We start from the raw sequence: 19,410 nt of genomic DNA on the forward strand, positions 1-19,410 counted from the left end.
TATTTTTTTCAAAGTGAAAATTAAGACGTTTTACTTGCCATTTCTTTAGAATTATTTGTGAAATTTATGAGCAATTTTTGAGTGAAAGTTGTTTCAAAGTAAATCCTACTCAAGATATATATTTTTTCAACGTAAAACTGTTATTTTAGTATAATTGAGTAACTATTATAGTTTGCATTAATATTTTGAATCTTTTATGTTATTTTATATCATTTCTGCATTCATTTTTATTTTAGTTTTTTGTTTTGTGTTTTGGACTTTTTTTTTTTATGTCTAAATGGTTTTTATTAATTTTTATTTCCATTTTGATTATTTCAGTACGTCTAGTTAAACTAAATTAAAATGAGAAAAGTTGCATAGGCAGCTAGCTGAGATGAAGTGTTTGTTTTATTTTATTTGAGTTAGTTTTATTTCAAGTAAAAAAAAAAGTATTTACATGGTTTTTCTTAAATTAAAAATATATTTAAAAAAATATTTTTTTATTTTAGCTAGTAGCCAAGGCAAACTTTTTAATTTTCATTTAGTTTAATTTGAAGTGCTAAAGTAACTAAAACCCAATAAACTAAGTAAAAAATTAATAAAAGCTATATAGATATTTAAAAATGACAAAAACACAAAACAAAATGACTAAACCTTTAACTAAAATGAAAACATAAAATCTAAAAATAAGATCTAATTCAAAATATGAACAGAAACTAATAGTGAAAATAAAACATTTTATAAGGCTATTGTAAGAATACATTAAGTTGTTTTATGCATTCAAATAATTAGACATGCTAAAACAGAATTTGGTAACAATAAAACATGGTGAGAAAAAATTAAATAGGGCCCTAAACATGTAATTTTTGTTAAACTTTTAATTAGTGCTGTCAAACGATTAATCACATCCAAAGTAAAAGTTTTTGTTTACATAATATATGAGTGTGTACTGTGTATATTTATTATGTCTATATAAATACACACACATACTGTATATATTTATATATAAAATATAAGAATATAAATGTGTACACATGTACATATTTTCTAAATATATACATGCATGTATGTGTTTGTATTTATATAGACATAATAAATATACACAGTAAACACACTCATATATTATGTAAACAAACTTTTATTTTGGATGTGATTAATCGTTTGACAGCACTACTTTTAATAAATTGATGTGAAATTATGTAAGTTTCATGATTTTAATTAGTTAGACATGCTTTTTGATTAATAAAATTCAATTTAACCATTAAAAAGGAATCCAGAAAAATTAACACGTGAAAGAAAAAAATGGAATTTGGGAAAAAATAAACCGGATTTCGTAGGGCCCTAAAATGAAAATCTAAAAATAAGATCTAATTCAAAATATGAGCAGAAGTGTAAGTGATGGCTGTAATCTCAGTGGGAACGCTGCTGTGTTTCGTCTGTGTGCATCAGCTGTGGAAGGAGTCGGATCAGATGAACGCTGACGTGTTTCTGGGTGAAGAGGACGGCGAGTGCAGCGACGACGAGAGAGAGGAAGAGGAGAACGGGAAGGTGCGAGATCTTCGTGTCTCTCTCTGTGTGTGTGATGCTGAGCTGCTGTGACTCTGTGTGTCTCCTGCAGGAGGGTTTGTCTGCGCAGATGGAGGTCACACTCGAGGATCTGACCGAAGACGAGCAGTTCGACTCGGACACAGAGTACGGTGGGTAATCATCTGCCACAGGCCTCAGGGTTTCCTCCCCTTCTGTCACTTACAAAATATACAGGTGCATCTCAAAAAATTAGAATATCGTGAAAAAGTTGCATTTTTGTAACTTGTTTCAAAAAGTGAAACTGTCATATATTCTAGATTCACTACATGTATCACTTTTTGAAATAAGTTACAAAATAACTTTTTCATGATGTTCTAATTTTTTTAGATGCACCTGTGCTAGCAGCCTTGATGAGAAGACTTTGTCTTCAGATGTTTTTGAGTGATTTTTTGTTCATATGTGTCCCTGCAGCACAAAAGCAGTGTTAAGTCGCTGGGGGATATTTGTAGCAATAGCCAACAATACATTGTATGGGTCACAATTATACATTTCTCTTTTATGCCAAAAATCATTAGGATATTAAGTAAAGATCATGTTCCATGAAGATATTTTGTACGTTTCCTACCGTAAATATATCAAAACTTAATGTTTGATTAGTAATATGCATTGCTAAGAACTTCATCTGAACAACTTTAAAGATGATTTTCTCAATATTTAGATTTTTTTGCACCCTCAGATTCCAGATTTTCAAATAGTTGTATCTCAGCCAAATATTGTCGTATTTATTCAGCTTTCAGATGATGTATAAATCTCACTTTCAAAATTTGACCCTTATGACTGGTTTTGTGCTCCAGGGTCACATTTTATTTCTGTTATTCAGGATATATATTTCTGCGGGTTATAAAACTCTTAATTCACTTTTCTTCAAATTGAGGCCTTAAAAAGTCTTAAAGCAGTCATGGCATTAAATGTTGCATGCACTGCAAAAAATGAATGTTTTCCTCAGTATGTCCAATAAAAAATACGTAAACATCCTTAAATCACAATGCTTTTACTTAAGACGCAAAATGAACATATAAAGTCTTGTTTTCTGAGGGTCTTCGAGTCTTAAAACGGTCTACAGAAAGTTCATGTATAAGAACAATTGAATTTGCTCTAGTTGAGTTGCTATATCTATGTACGAGTATTACACCAGTCATCTGAAAAGCTGATATCAGTCCATCACTAGAACCTCTTGTTCTCAGATGTGTTTCAAAAGCATTATTTCTCAGATCGTGCATTAATTTGATGCGTGTCTGTGGCAGGCTCGAGTTTTGTGGTGCCTGTGGCTGGTTTTCTCTGCCGTCTCTGTAATCAGTTCTATCACTTTGAGTCTTCGGCTCGACACACACACTGCAAGACGCTCACACACTTCCAGAAGCTCAAGGTAAGATGAAGCTCTCAGGCAGATCTGTGCTGAAGCAGGTTTCTCCAGCAAGCTGCGAACGCAAAACCGTGTAGCTTTCTGTCACCTTTTTAAAAAGCTAAATAAACATGTGTTTCTTTGTATATGGGTCAAAGACGTTAAGATGTTTGCATCAAAAGAAATGTACAAAAGTGATTTTATGTCCATAGAAAGCACATTAGATGTGAGTAAAGTGTCTACATTTCAAATAAGTTTTTGAAGAGTAAAATGTTACAATTTGGTTGAAATAATGTTACATCGTCATTCAGTGTAACACTTACAGTTATGTTAAAATGAAAACATGCTTATTCTGACCTGTACATATTAAAATATATAAAAGAATAAGTGTGCATATTACATTTTATTGTGTTTTAAATGAATAAAAATTCTTACTGACAAATGGGCCAAACCTAGGATAGTGGCACATTTAAAAAATGCTAAATTACAGCTAATTAGTGTTTGAGGTGAAAGTAATTAGTCTTTTAATGTGTCATAAATAGATTTTTGTTTGTTGTAAATATGCCTGACGAGATTGTTACACTGAATGACATTTTAGTGCGTCTCTTCTGTAAATCAGGGGAAAATGTATGATATTTATTTTTTGCTCAGAAACACAAAAACAAAATTGCAATTACATTAAACAGAAAACTTTTTACATTTTTTGGGGGAAAAACGACAACAATTGAAAGCAGTATTACACTCATTGTAATACACTCTTAAACCCTTTTTCGTCTTTGACCCATGTATTACTAAATAATTATTAATGTTATGCATTTATTAAATACTGAAGTTTATCAATTTGACTTCAGTTCAGTTGTGTAGTATTTGCTTGTTATTTAGATTTATTAATATTTTGTGTAAATTGTCCTGTTTCAGTTTAATTCTAGGGTCATATTCTCATTGTTTTGTGCCAGATAAATGATATCATCTTGTGGTTAGCAGTTAGTTAGTTTATGGTATAAATAACTACCTGTTCAAAAGAATAGCTTGATTTTATTTGAAAGTCAGCAGAAAATCTAAATTTACTTTATTAGTTCATGTTTCTATTGTGAACAATTTATCTGTGGATTTTATTCCAAAGGATTTATTTTTAAATATTTTTCCACCTTTCTTGTCTCATTTTATATAGAGATATTTTAACCATCTTGTTTTTTTTTTTCTGGAATCAGTGTTATTTTAGTATTATTTATATACTTTTATAATATTTATTAATATTTAAAATTAGCGTTTATTTTAGTTTTACATCATATTATAGAAGCAGAATTGTTTGTGATTAGCGTTTCCTATTGACTCGTTATTTAAATCAGCTTCTTCATAATTAATTAAATATGATTATAAATGTATTCCCTCTTATATGAGCTTTAGAAAGGCCTCAGAATTGTGAGCGGTCATGTTAAATTGACAATAAAGCGCAGCAGTTGTTAATGATAATGCTGGTTTGTTATTGTGTAGAGACAGTCCGTGTGTTTCATATCCGGTTTTTATTCAGCAGCTGACAGACTGAACAGAACCAGAGTTTTATACCAGCTGAGCTTCATGTTTTTCCAATGTTTGTTTGCTGCATTTGGCTCATTTTAATTTCTATTAAAATATTTGATGATTACCAGGACTTTTGGATTATTTATTAACTTCCTTGATAATATTATTTAAAATTGTTTTCCCATATCAATGTTATTTTAGTATCGTTGAGAGAGCTTTTAATATTTTCATTTTTTATATTTGTATTTTTTAAATATTTTCTATTTTGATTTAATATTTTCTCTTTTCATTATGAGTTAAAGTTTTTAGTAATTTTGTGTTTTTCTAATTTTTAGTAGTTTTTTTGTCTGTTTTGTTTAATATGTCTGCATAGTTTTTTATTAATTTTTATTTATATTTAGGTTATTTGATCAAATCAAGTTAAACAATTTAAATGAGAAATGATGCCTTGGCAACTGGGTAATGATTTTTGTATTTTATTTAAAGTTTAATTTATTTCAAGTAACAAATGTTTTTATGCTTTTTAGGGATGTCAGAGTTCTTGATATAATATCCACGGTTCAATACGTGCTTGAGAATGCGTTTTTGCGTTTTAAATAATATCCCTGTGTTTGTTTATTTCTCTCAGAATTGGCTGTGTGTGAGGAAACACTTTTATCGTGCATTAAAATGCATCTTTCCTTGTAATGACAAACCTGTTGTCCAACAAAAGAGAACATTATAACATCAGTCGAGTGCTTCTCATCACAGAATGAGGCAGAAAATATATTCTATACTGTAATAAAGGCTATGTCGCTTAGAAATACACGGATCAATTTGATGATTTTTAACTCCAGCCGTTGCAGTCTGTCAGTCGTATAATGCATGGCAATGGTAACAAAATCTATGAGAGTAAAAAAAACATGCACAGACAAATCCAAATTAAACCCTGCGGCTCGTGACGACACATTGATGTCCTAACACACGAAACCATCGGTTTGTGCCAGAAACCCAACAGTATTTATATCATATTTTCCCTCTAATACACCGCTATGTCCAGCTGTCTTTGTGTGCGCGCACGGCGTCCGGTGTGTGAGGTGTGTACGCGCTCTGGCGTAGTTTACGTTAACGGGTGTGTTGATATCCAGCCGAAGAGCAATCAACCATAACTTCAGGCGAGCAGGCTCAGAACCGTTGGACATAGTGGTGTATTAGAGGGAAAATATGATATAAATACTGTTGGGTTTCTGGCACAAACCGATCGTTTCGTGTGTTAGGACATCAATGTGTCGTCACGAGCCGCAGGGTTTAATTTGGATTTGTCTGTGCATGTTTTTTTTACTCTCATAGATTTTGTTACCATTGCCATGCATTATACGACTGACAGACTGCAACGGTTAAAGTTACAAATCATCAAATGAGCTCTACTGAAGAAATAAAGTCACCTACATCTCAGATGCCCTGCGGGTAAGCAGATAAACATCACATTTCATTTTTGGGTGAACTATCCCTTTAAGCAGGCATATAATAATCCACGCTTTTTCCAGTGTGCACAGTTTTTTGTTATTGATTTGTTGCGAGAAACACAGATGTGACAAGCTATCAGAACACCGAGGCACGAACTGAACTGTAGCGTTGCATCCCTAAAGCTTTTATATTCATAGCTGACTATAATAACACATATGAAAGTGATAAGCCATGCGAGGCTAAGCACAGTTTAGACAGTTTCCACACACGCTCCTCTAGTCTTCAGCGGACTCTGGCTCTTCATCAGGAGGATGCTGCTCTCTGAACTCTCTCCGAGCCTCTCTGTTGGACTCCAGCAGCTCGTGCAGTTTTCCGTTCAGAGCCTGGTTTCTCTCCTCGATGTGGTCCAGACAGGAGTTGATCTGGTCCAGCATGCAGTCGATGGCTGTGTATTCTGATCAGACATCAAACCACACTGACTCATTCGTACCAAACACTCTTGTGCTGATATTGCACCTAATGCAGCGCCATTCAGAGCTTCAGCTGTTTTTATATCACTGCATATGTGTCTTATATTAGAATTAGTTATTATTATTGTCACATCATACATTTAAATTTTTTACAGGCACGTATATATAATTTGTAATGAATAATAAAAAATTCAAATGATGAAATAACTATAAAATTATAAGGAACATGTATATAATTACTAATAAATAATAATTTGTAATATATAATTATCAATAAATACTGATAAAAAAGTATATATTTAAGTAGTAAGTTAATAATACAATAAAAATAATAAAATCTTTATATAGAAGCTATAATTAATATATTAATCATGATAATAATTTATATTATATTTGATCACTGTTAATAAACATTAAAAATATTGTTATTAATAAAAATATGAACACATTTTATATAGTTATTAAAAATGCACTGAATTTTATTTTTATTTATATAATTAATTATAATATAATTGTATTAATTTGAGGAGTTACTCATAAGAATGTAATAAACTATATAATTGTAAAATGTATATATATATATATAAAATAAAACAAAGATCTATTGCAGTAGTCAGAAGAATGTAATAAACTATATAATTGGAAAATGTATATATATATATATAAAATAAAACAAAGATCTATTGCAGTAGTCAGAAACGATTAAAAATCATCACTGAGAATAATAGAGTTACAAAGTAATTCTACAGTAAAACATCCGGGTATGTTACAGTACTGAGAGTGAGATGATAATAAAGACTTTAATACCTTCTTCACTGAATTCCTCTTCATCCTCGACGATTCCATCATCAGCTGAAACATCAGGATCTCCGTTTGGTCCAGACATCTTTATTAATTAATATCAGATTATTAAAAAGCGACACGCAGAAGAAAACACATATAACAGCTCAGTATCAGCTGACTATCTCGAGCGTCCGATAGCGCGCCTCATCAGAAATATCAACCCGCTGCTGTCTCGGCTCTAAATATTTCATTATTCTAAATACTGATTATATAAGAGCCAGTATAGCCAGTCTGAGACGACTTTAAAATATCAGTACAGGACACTATATTACACTACACAACACTACAGTACACAACACTACAGTACACAACACTACAGTACACTACACTACAGTACACTATAGTACACTACACAACACTACAGTACACTATACTACAGTACACTATAGTACACTACACAACACTACAGTACACTATACTACAGTACACTATATTACACTACACAACACTACAGTACACTATATTACACTACACAACACTACAGTACACTATATTACAGTACACAACACTACAGTACACTACACTACAGTACACTATATTACACTACACAACACTACAGTACACTATATTACAGTACACTACACTACGTCATTTTAAAAACGATTAATAAAAAAAAAAAATTGTCCCAGCCCTAGTTTTGATTTCATGTTGAATTCATATTCATATATTTGCATTGTGTTTTTCCTCAGAGATCATCTCTTCTGCAAGCTCACGTTACGTCACATCAACCGTGTGCCGCAGCATGTTCTGCGTCACGTCAGCGGCAGACGCTACAGGAGGGCTCTGGAGCAGTGTAAGTCACACAGCCGCGTTTCTTTGACCCATCACAGCTCTGCATGACGTTACTGAGCGCTTGTGTTGTTGTGGTCAGACGAGGAGTGTGTCCGGCAGGGTGTGGAGTTCGTTCCTGTGCAGCTCAAGAAGAAGAGGAGACCCAAAGAGGCTGCAGGAAGTGAGGGTCGGGCCGCAGGAAGTGAACGACGAGCCAGCAGGAAGCAGGACAGCGGCGTCTGGACCCCGAACTCGAGCGACGGCGAGGACAGCGACTCCTCGGACAGCATGTCCGATCTTTACCCGCGTCAGTGCCGCTCTTCATTAATAATGAATAATCGCGATTAATCACATCCAAAATAAAAGTTTTTGTTTACATAATATATGTGACCCTGGAGCACAAAACCAGTCATATGGGTCCATTTTTCGAAATTGAGATTTATGCGTCATCTGAAAGCTGAATGAATCAGCTTTCCGTTGATGTATGGTTTGTTAGGATCGGACAATATTTGAAAATCTGGAATCTGAGGGTGCAAAAAAATCTAAATATTGAGAAAATCATCTTTAAAGTTGTTCAAATGAAGTTCTTAGCAATGCATATTACTAATCAAACATTAAGTTTTGATATATTTACGGTAGGAGATTTACAAAACATGATCTTTACTTAATATCCTAATGATTTTTGGCATAAAAGAGAAATGTATAATTGTGACCCATACAATGTATTGTTGGCTATTGCTACAAATATCCCCCAGCGACTTAACACTGCTTTTGTGCTCCAGGGACACATTTATGTGTGTACTGTGTATATTTATTATGTATACAGTAGTCAACATTTGACTAGTGGATCAAAGTTGTCCTAAGACAAGAACGCATTTTGGTTTTAGGACAACTTTGATGAAAGGTTTTGATCCACTTCAAATGCTGACTAGTGTATATTAGGGCTGCCCCCTAATAGTCGACTAATCATTAGTCGGCCAGAAGAGGCTTGGTCGACCAAAATTTTATTAGTCGCTTAGTTGCAGAAAACAAAAATGTAAAAAAATCCACTGGCAAAGTCACGCAGTTAGTGACTAACAGATCGTTAACAGCTAGTCTATGATAATACATCCACCTCAAATATGGCTTATCATCTGAAATATGTAAGTATTAGCAACTTTACATGGCCGCTCAATCTAATGTTAATCTAGAGAAATGTGCGCTATAGCAGGACAGATGGAGGCTTGCTCTTAAAATACTCCCTCATTTTTGGTCATACAGATAAGAGTAATACATCTTTAAAATCTGTAAAGACTCTACGTTTATTCGTGTGCACTCACAATAACAACAAAACATTGCGCTTTTGTAAAATAATGAGCGCAAACAGGATGCGCTTGCTTTCTGCCGTCTCGGTCTCTGTGAACTCGAGCGTGAACTCTGTGTATGTTTGCTTTACAGACATTAAAAATATATCTATAGAAAGTGAAATGTCTACTTTCAAATGGAAAACTAATATTCTTAGATTATGTAAACCGTATGAAACATGCATACAGATGCGTCCACTGCTGCGGAGATGACGAGTCAGTGTCGCCGAGTTCATCTCTTAAACCGAAAACTAAGTAACCACTAGTTTATCAAATTATTAAAATGTTAATACAGTCTCCTTACTGTTTTTCACTGACACATTAATAATCATTACTTCTGCCGGTGCGCTGTGGCAAGCTTTATGCATGTGCTTGAGCGCTTATTAGGCTATGTAGGCCATTAAAGTCTCATTATAATGATTTAAATGTCATAGCAGTGATGGCATCAGCATAGCAGAGATAAGAAAAGCCATGCTTCTGAATGACAGATCCTAATGATGACATGTAGATGGAGAAGAGAAGCGGTCCAAGCACTGAGCCTTGAGGAACCCCAGTAGCAAGAAGTTGTGACTTAGAAACCTCACCCCTCCAAGACACCCTGAAAGACAACCTAAGTTGTCTAAGCAAGATGTTAGAGTGGAGCAGAGAGTGTCGACTAATGCTTAAAATGAACGACTACTAGTCGACCAGAAAAATCTTAAATTGAGGGCAACCCTGTTATATATAAATACACACACATGCATGTATATAATTAAGAAAAATGTTATATGTTTATATATTAAATGTGTATATATAACATAAATATATACATGTAAATATTTTCAAAATATATATTGTATGTGTGTATTTATATATGCATAAAGTACACACACATATATTATGTAAACAAAAACTTTTATTTTGGATGTGATTAATCGTTTGACAGCACTAATCGCTAACGTCAGCCGTGTCTCTCTGCAGCGTCTGTGTTCACCGTGAAGAAGACGGACGATGAGCAGAACGCCAGTGATGCTGAGGAAGATGTGTCTGAAATGGAAGTAGAAAACCAGATGCAGAAACGCAAAAAGGTGAGTGTGACTGAATCACGTTTGCTGTGATAATGGAAGCTAAATGTCAACAACAATGACAGTTTAATCACTAAAAATGTGAATCTTGTGTTTGATTTACATGTGTTGGATTTATAGTGTCACATATTGGTATAGTTACAGTTAAAAATAAAATAAAAAGTAAATATTACAATACATTTAAAAAAAAAAAACTTTATGCATGTGCTTGAGCGATTATTAGGCTATGTAGGCCATTAAAGTCTCATTATAATGATTTAAATGTCATAGCAGTGATGGCATCAGCATAGCAGAGATAAGAAAAGCCATGCTTCTGAATGACAGATCCTAATGATGACATGTAGATGGAGAAGAGAAGCGGTCCAAGCACTGAGCCTTGAGGAACCCCAGTAGCAAGAAGTTGTGACTTAGAAACCTCACCCCTCCAAGACACCCTGAAAGACAACCTAAGTTGTCTAAGCAAGATGTTAGAGTGGAGCAGAGAGTGTCGACTAATGCTTAAAATGAACGACTACTAGTCGACCAGAAAAATCTTAAATTGAGGGCAACCCTGTTATATATAAATACACACACATGCATGTATATAATTAAGAAAAATGTTATATGTTTATATATTAAATGTGTATATATAACATAAATATATACATGTAATATTTTCAAAATATATATTGTATGTGTGTGTATTTATATATGCGTAAAGTACACACACATATATTATGTAAACAAAAACTTTTATTTTGGATGTGATTAATCGTTTGACAGCACTAATCGCTAACGTCAGCCGTGTCTCTCTGCAGCGTCTGTGTTCACCGTGAAGAAGACGGACGATGAGCAGAACGCCAGTGATGCTGAGGAAGATGTGTCTGAAATGGAAGTAGAAAACCAGATGCAGAAACGCAAAAAGGTGAGTGTGACTGAATCACGTTTGCTGTGATAATGGAAGCTAAATGTCAACAACAATGACAGTTTAATCACTAAAAATGTGAATCTTGTGTTTGATTTACATGTGTTGGATTTATAGTGTCACATATTGGTATAGTTACAGTTAAAAATAAAATAAAAAGTAAATATTACAATACATTTAAAAAAAAAAAAGGCTAATATAATGACAAACTAACAAAAATCAATACAATTTATTAAAATTAAGGGAAAATTAAAATATAAAAACTAATTCAAAATATTAACAAAAACTAGAGTCATATCTCAATTATACTAAAATAACACTATACACGAATCATTGCACTATATGCTCGTTTTAATTCATTTTAAATCTATTTTTTAATATTTTTTTATTTTTTTATTTTTATGTAAAGCACTTTGTGCTATAAATACACTAGCCTTGCTTAAATTAACTGCATGCAGTAACTACACAGTGCTGCATATCAGTGTTATTATAGTTAACAAAAACATTAATAAAAATTCATTACTTAAAATAAAAAAACTTATTTCAGCTACTTGCCAAAACAACATTTCTCGTTTAACTGTACACTATATTACAGTACACAACACTACAGTACACTACACTACAGTACACTATATTACACTACACAACACTACAGTACACTATATTACAGTACACTACACAACACTACAGTACACTACACTACAGTACACTATATTACAGTACACAACACTACAGTACACTACAGTACAGGACACTATATTACACTACACTACAGTACACTATATTACACTACACTACACTACAGTACACTATAGTACACTACACAACACTACAGTACACTATACTACAGTACACTATATTACAGTACATTACACTACAGTACACTATATTACAGTAAGAGTGAAATGTCTACTTTCAAATGGAAAACTAATATTCTTAGATTATGTAAACCGTATGAAACATGCATACAGATGCGTCCACTGCTGCGGAGATGACGAGTCAGTGTCGCCGAGTTCATCTCTTAAACCGAAAACTAAGTAACCACTAGTTTATCAAATTATTAAAATGTTAATACAGTCTCCTTACTGTTTTTCACTGACACATTAATAATCATTACTTCTGCCGGTGCGCTATGGCAAGCTTTATGCATGTGCTTGAGCGCTTATTAGGCTATGTAGGCCATTAAAGTCTCATTATAATGATTTAAATGTCATAGCAGTGATGGCATCAGCATAGCAGAGATAAGAAAAGCCATGCTTCTGAATGACAGATCCTAATGATGACATGTAGATGGAGAAGAGAAGCGGTCCAAGCACTGAGCCTTGAGGAACCCCAGTAGCAAGAAGTTGTGACTTAGAAACCTCACCCCTCCAAGACACCCTGAAAGACAACCTAAGTTGTCTAAGCAAGATGTTAGAGTGGAGCAGAGAGTGTCGACTAATGCTTAAAATGAACGACTACTAGTCGACCAGAAAAATCTTAAATTGAGGGCAACCCTGTTATATATAAATACACACACATGCATGTATATAATTAAGAAAAATGTTATATGTTTATATATTAAATGTGTATATATAACATAAATATATACATGTAATATTTTCAAAATATATATTGTATGTGTGTATTTATATATGCATAAAGTACACACACATATATTATGTAAACAAAAACTTTTATTTTGGATGTGATTAATCGTTTGACAGCACTAATCGCTAACGTCAGCCGTGTCTCTCTGCAGCGTCTGTGTTCACCGTGAAGAAGACGGACGATGAGCAGAACGCCAGTGATGCTGAGGAAGATGTGTCTGAAATGGAAGTAGAAAACCAGATGCAGAAACGCAAAAAGGTGAGTGTGACTGAATCACGTTTGCTGTGATAATGGAAGCTAAATGTCAACAACAATGACAGTTTAATCACTAAAAATGTGAATCTTGTGTTTGATTTACATGTGTTGGATTTATAGTGTCACATATTGGTATAGTTACAGTTAAAAATAAAATAAAAAGTAAATATTACAATACATTTAAAAAAAAAAAAGGCTAATATAATGACAAACTAACAAAAATCAATACAATTTATTAAAATTAAGGGAAAATTAAAATATAAAAACTAATTCAAAATATTAACAAAAACTAGAGTCATATCTCAATTATACTAAAATAACACTATACACGAATCATTGCACTATATGCTCGTTTTAATTCATTTTAAATCTATTTTTTAATATTTTTTTATTTTTTTATTTTTATGTAAAGCACTTTGTGCTATAAATACACTAGCCTTGCTTAAATTAACTGCATGCAGTAACTACACAGTGCTGCATATCAGTGTTATTATAGTTAACAAAAACATTAATAAAAATTCATTACTTAAAATAAAAAAACTTATTTCAGCTACTTGCCAAAACAACATTTCTCGTTTAACTTGATGTGCTAAAATAACTAAAACTGAAATAGAAATGAATAAAAACTAAATATATATATATATATATTAAATGGACAAAAACAGAACAAAATTAATACAATTTATTAACTGAAAATATAAAATCAACTATTTCAAAATATTAACAGAAACTACAATCATATCTTGTACTAAAATAACAGATTTACACTATACACAAATGTTAATTCTTTTTTTTATCATTTTAACATTTTTATGCTTTGCTTCTATTGTTGTGATTAATTTTGTGATGTTTTTATTTTATTCCTTTTATGTAAAGCACTTTGAATTGTAATTGTGTATGAAATGTGCTATATAAACAAACTTGCCTTGCCTATATATATATATATATATATATATATATATATACTGTGTATAATATATATATATATATGTATATTAACTGAATGTGGTGAGAAATGTCTTTAATGTGTAACTTCCCTGTTGTTTTTTAGGTTCAGTCTGCTGGCTTTACTAAGAAGATTAAGAAGAGCAAGAAGAAGAAGGGTTTTAAACATGTTGGCAAAGTCAATGGAAAATAATAAAGTTTGTAACGCATTGAAACTGTTTTCACTCTCATTGTTTCTGGATCTGAATAAAGGGATTTTCATTCGTAAAGATGCATGTAATTGTGTTTGACAGCACTCTTATTCATTAGATACAATTATAGTTTTTATTAATCGTTTTATTTATTCATTTTTAAGTTTTGGTCATTTTTAATATATATTTTTAAATGTATATGCAATTCAAATACAAAAATCCTACATTTAGATCTAAATGTTTTTTGAGAGTAATGTTAGTTAGTAAAAAACAAACTGCTTACAGTTTGTGGACTCGGGTCTATTAAAAATATTAATAGATAAAACGTTTTATTTTGATAATGTATTAGTAAATGTTAGAAGTATTGCTCATAGTTAACTCATAGGAATCTTTTTCAGAAGCGTTTCTCTTCAGTAGCGAAGTCTGAGTGGGAGCTGGTTTTCATTAATTTTCTTAATTAGTTTTAGCTATTTAAGAACTTCAAATTAAACTAAATGTTCGTGCTACTGTTATTTTAGTATCATCAAATACTGTTATAGTTGTTACTATTTTGATTTTATTTTTCTATTTTGTTTTAATTTTAGTTAAAATTTAGTTTTGTCATTTTTATTAGTTTTTTTTCTATTTTTTTATTGATTATTTTTAGCTTATGTAGTCATTCGTTTATTTTAGTTATTTATTTTAGAACTTCATATTAAATGAAACAAAAATAAGAAATGTCGGCTTGGGAACCAGCTGAAATAAAATCATTTATTTTATTTGTATTATTTTATATATTTTTTAATGATTTATTTTTTATTTTATTTCGGTTAACATTTATTTTATTTCGAGTAACGAAAATGATTTAAGTTTTAGTTAACGATAATTACTTTATTTTTATATTGTCTTTTAATTTTAGTTAAAATGTTTTTTGTCATTTTTATTAGTTTTTTTCTAGATATGTATGTTTTCATTTTTATTGATTATTTTTATCTTATGTAGTCATTAGTTTATTTTAGAACTTCAAATTAAACTAAACAAAAATAAATGTTGGGAACCAGCTGAAATAAAATCATTTACTTTATTATTTTATTTATATTTAACATTTTTTAATGATTTATTTTTATTTTATTTTATTTCAAGTAACGAAAATGGTTTAAGTTTCAGTTAACGATAATTACTCCGGTTCGCATGCAGCTATTTATATTATAAAGCCAAACTTTAAAATGATTAGGTAGTGATGTCCACTTGAATGCATTTAATAGAAAGCTGTGTGGAGTGCGTTCGGGACCAAACTGAATGACTGATAGTTAATTGTGACACACCACGTTCTAGTAATTCCCAGTATTTCAGTGGTTGCTAATATTACTTTGATCTGTTTCCTGTTTTCAGTTGCTATGACAACAGTGCTGTAATAGGGTTTTCCCACTGTTTGATGATCTCTATTGTTGCGTATTTTACACTGAAAGTCATCAGATCAATGCATGCATAAAAGAGACTCTTCATCAACAAAAACACAAAAGCAATCAGATGCATCTTCTACTGTATGTACAACCGCATCTGACAGCGGGGCCCCTATTCACAAAACATCTCAAGGCTAAAAGCAGCTCATAACTCGCTGATTTAGAAGAAAGTCTTAAAAATAATGGGCGTGTCAGTCCTCTGATGTTAGTGCATTGTTAAATCCTGGAGTTTTATTTAGCGCGTCGCAATGCGTTGCAGCAATTGAAGAGATTCCAATTCGTTTCAATCTCGTTTTGTGTTTAATAATGAAACCGTGTTTATGGGGAAGCGTTGTGTGGGATGTTTTTGCCGTTTAAAAGCACTGTGAGAGATGTAGATGAAATGGAGTGCATCAGATCTTCCTCTTTCTGGACTCTTTATCATGTTTTTTGTGATGCTTTTGTCGCATGACGTTCCCGAGGGCCTAATGCATCACACGTCAGATCGGCGCTGTGAACTCTGTACTGTATTTTAGACGGGACGTTTGACTTTCAGAAGTTTAGAACGGTGTGGTGTTCTAAATATGTGCATCGTCATGATGAGAGTTACACTGTAAAAAATGACCGTGAATTTAACGGTAAAAGACTAAAAATGCTACAGTAAAAACCTGTTAAATGGTTAACAGTAAATTCCCCTACTATATACGGTGAAAAACTGTATTGGACATTACATGTAATTTTACGGTAGTATACCGTTTTTGGACCATATAATTTACAGTGAATAACCGTAAATTGACATTCCCAGAATTCCCTGTGTTACATTTCAAATTTGATGTTTTTTTGTTGAAATAACTATGTTTCTTCTTAGTTTTTTCTTGTGAGTTTTGTATATTAGGGTTGTGTGTTACACCTAATGTTGTTAAATTAATGTTTATTGCATTATTTCAGTTTCATGTGTGTTACCGTGATGGTGTTTAGCGTGTTTATCAGTGTATTACAAAGGTACAAAACAGATTTCAGTACTTCAATAGGTTGGTAACATTATATCAGTTAATGAAATTACGGTATTTAACTGTAAATTTAAGTTAAAACCTAAAATGTTGCTACCGTATTTTATACAGTAAAATTCCGGCAATCACAGCTGCCGTTTGTTTACCGTACATGGATTTTTTTTTACAGTGTAGGCTATATTGGCATTGCATTTTACTGTGTAAACAACACAACAGTTGATGCAATTAATTCTAAGAGCCATAAATGTAGTAAACGTAATGCTGATTTTACAGGCGTTATTGGTGTGCATGTATAGTCTCAGTTCTTTTAACTGTGCTTCTCGATTAGAGAAATGCATTGAAATAAGACAAAAATATATTATTTTTTTTATCTTAATTCACCTCCTCAATGTTTGGAGAAGGAAAAAAAACTCTATGAGAGCTTAATTTTTTAAGTCTGATTTCTAGATCTGGAAAAATCATGTAAATTTGTCTGTTTCAACTTAACTTACATTAATTTACTGCCTTCAGTTTTTAAATTCAATGTCATATTAAATTAAATCGTAAATTAAACTAAGTTATCTTGAGTTAAAAAAATTGGGTTGAATCTCCTATAGCTTAAAAAATGAAGTTAAAATTGTTTAAATTATTTTAATGAGCTGAAGTAATGGAAAAACATGTTTATTTTTTTTATTTATTATTATTATTTTTTTTTTTACATGACTTTTTTTTACAGCACTGGCTAAAATATACTACTAAAGTAACAGGAAAACATGTTGCCATAAGTTAATTTTTTTTAACATTAGTTTTTACAGTGTGCTCATTTTTTAATAATATGTCAATCTCTAAAATATATCGGCAAACCCATACGAGAAGGCTTACATTTAAAAGTGAGATTTCTAAATCTGGAGAAGTCATGCAAATTAATAAAATTGTATGTTATTTTTAAATTGCACTGTAAAAATATCTACCAATTTCTTAAGTTCATCCATTCTTAAAAAATGATATTGGTTAAATCAGGAAGTAATGCTCTGGTCAGGTTATGATGCTTGAATAGTTGATAAGCAGAGTTCATTTTTATATTTAAAAAAAATGGTTGTCGGATATCACCTTGTTTGCTCTGTTGGTCTTTTATCATTTTAATTAAATAACTTAATGCAATCCTTTTATGACTTTTAATTTCCTTTATAAACAAATTGGACTCTACACATAGCTACTTATCTTCAAATAAATGACCTTCATAATCTTGACATATCTTGTTCATACAGTTTAGCACTGACAATAATAATGAACGAAGGGGATTTTGTATTACTGTAGCGGTCAGCTGTTACATTTAAGTACACAATTAGATCATATTAATTTAGCTCAACCAGTGCATCCAGGCTTTGTGTGTTTTGGAGGAACGTTCAAATGTCATTTGACTTAAAAACAGCACATCATTGACTACCTTAAAGCCAGCCCTTTAATTACCATATTGCAATATATTGTATTTTTTTCAGAATAACAAGGAATTAAGTAGAAATTAATTTTTGCCAGATGGGAACTCCGTACCATATATATATATATATACTGTATATACACACACTACCGGTCAGTAAGACTTAAAGAAGTGTCTTCTGCTCTTCACGGCTGCATTTATTTGATCAAAAATACAGAAAAAAAACAGTAATCTTGCAAAATGTTGTTACAATATAAAATAATGGTTTCTATTTGAATATCCTTTAAAATATAATTTATTTCTGTGATGCAAAGCTGAATTTCCATCATCATTACTCCAGTATAAAGATCACATGATCTTCAGAAATCATTCTAATATGCTGATTTATTATTAGAATTATCAACAGTTTTTTAGGATACTGATACTTTTTTCAGGATTCTTTGATGAATAAAAAGTTCAAAAGAACAGCATTTATTCAAAATATAAATCTTTTCTAACAATATAAATCTTTGCTATCACTTCTTATCAGTTTAACACATCCTCGCTGAATAAAAGTTTTCATTTCTTTCAGAAAAAGAAAGAATAAAAATGTACCGACCCCAAACACTGTAGTGTGTATTATTAGAAAATATTTCTATTTTAAATAAATGCTCTTCTTTTGAACTTTTCATTCATCAAAGAATCCTGAAACAAAGTGTCACAGCTTCCAAAAAAGCTGTTGATAATTCTAATAATAAATCAGCACGTTAGAATGATTTCTGAAGATCATGTGACACTGAAGTGCTGGAAATGAATATTAAATATTAGAAAGAAATGATGTATATGTGCGCTCTCTGATTGGCTCGTGTGTTGGGGGGGCGGGGCCGAGAGCATGTGCGTGTTAACAGCACGCGGACTCCGCAAGCAGCCAGACTGGTTTCGATTCGGAGCTGAACTCTTCTGATCTGTTCTTCATTTCTATTTCCTGCTGTGTTCAGGTGAGCTCCTGCCTTTAAATGTTTTTATGCATTTATACTTCCGTGTGAATATGACTCTGACGTGATTTACTCCGTGTTTATTTACAGCAACAGGTTGTTGTTTATGTGAACAGTGATTTAAAATGATCGATATTTCTGCAGGTGTAATCAGAATAACCTCTTATGCATATGAATGTAGAATTCAAAAGCGCGTTTAGCTGCAGTTTGATCTGTAAACGGTGAAATCATTCATAGACTGATGCTTTTAATCATCAGCTGCTCTCTTACAGAGTGTTGAATAGAATTTAATTTCACACACGTGTGTGTGTGTGTGTGTGTGTGTGTGTGTGTGTGT

General features: G+C 31.9%; 4 protein-coding genes across 4 annotated transcripts in view; 3 read left to right on the forward strand and 1 right to left on the reverse strand.

Annotated features, from left to right (window-relative positions):
• ciz1a (cdkn1a interacting zinc finger protein 1a) overlaps nt 1–2,941 on the forward strand; it is a 19,280-nt gene extending 16,339 nt beyond the window's left edge. The window contains exons 13-15 of the mRNA XM_016257966.1: nt 1,429–1,527; nt 1,598–1,676; nt 2,811–2,941. Of these exons, the coding sequence (XP_016113452.1) occupies nt 1,429–1,527; nt 1,598–1,676; nt 2,811–2,941 (309 nt within the window). The remainder of the gene's footprint in view (nt 1–1,428; nt 1,528–1,597; nt 1,677–2,810) is intronic.
• Nucleotides 2,942–5,869: 2,928 nt separating this feature from the next.
• Nucleotides 5,870–7,434, reverse strand: bbln (bublin coiled coil protein). Its single transcript, XM_016257969.1, has 2 exons — nt 7,153–7,434; nt 5,870–6,329 (listed from the first exon to the last, which is right to left on the reverse strand). Exons 1-2 carry the CDS (start codon nt 7,229–7,231, stop codon nt 6,151–6,153), a joined length of 258 nt encoding a protein of 85 aa, XP_016113455.1. The 5' UTR covers nt 7,232–7,434; the 3' UTR covers nt 5,870–6,150.
• A 381-nt stretch (nt 7,435–7,815) lies between these two features.
• On the forward strand, nt 7,816–14,275 carry surf2 (surfeit 2). The gene is made up of 4 exons (XM_016257967.1): nt 7,816–7,981; nt 8,060–8,266; nt 10,263–10,369; nt 14,167–14,275. The coding sequence occupies exons 1-4, from the start codon at nt 7,834–7,836 to the stop codon at nt 14,251–14,253; spliced, it is 549 nt and encodes a 182-aa protein (XP_016113453.1). The 5' UTR covers nt 7,816–7,833; the 3' UTR covers nt 14,254–14,275.
• Nucleotides 14,276–18,929: 4,654 nt separating this feature from the next.
• LOC107571632 (argininosuccinate synthase-like) overlaps nt 18,930–19,410 on the forward strand; it is a 30,124-nt gene continuing 29,643 nt past the window's right edge. The window contains exon 1 of the mRNA XM_016257965.1: nt 18,930–19,076. The gene's annotated coding sequence lies outside the window, so the exon portion shown is untranslated. The remainder of the gene's footprint in view (nt 19,077–19,410) is intronic.

This window comes from Sinocyclocheilus grahami, unplaced genomic scaffold (genome assembly GCF_001515645.1).
Source record: "Sinocyclocheilus grahami isolate Dianchi unplaced genomic scaffold, SAMN03320097.WGS_v1.1 scaffold1623.1, whole genome shotgun sequence".
In the NCBI taxonomy this organism is placed as follows: domain Eukaryota; kingdom Metazoa; phylum Chordata; class Actinopteri; order Cypriniformes; family Cyprinidae; genus Sinocyclocheilus; species Sinocyclocheilus grahami.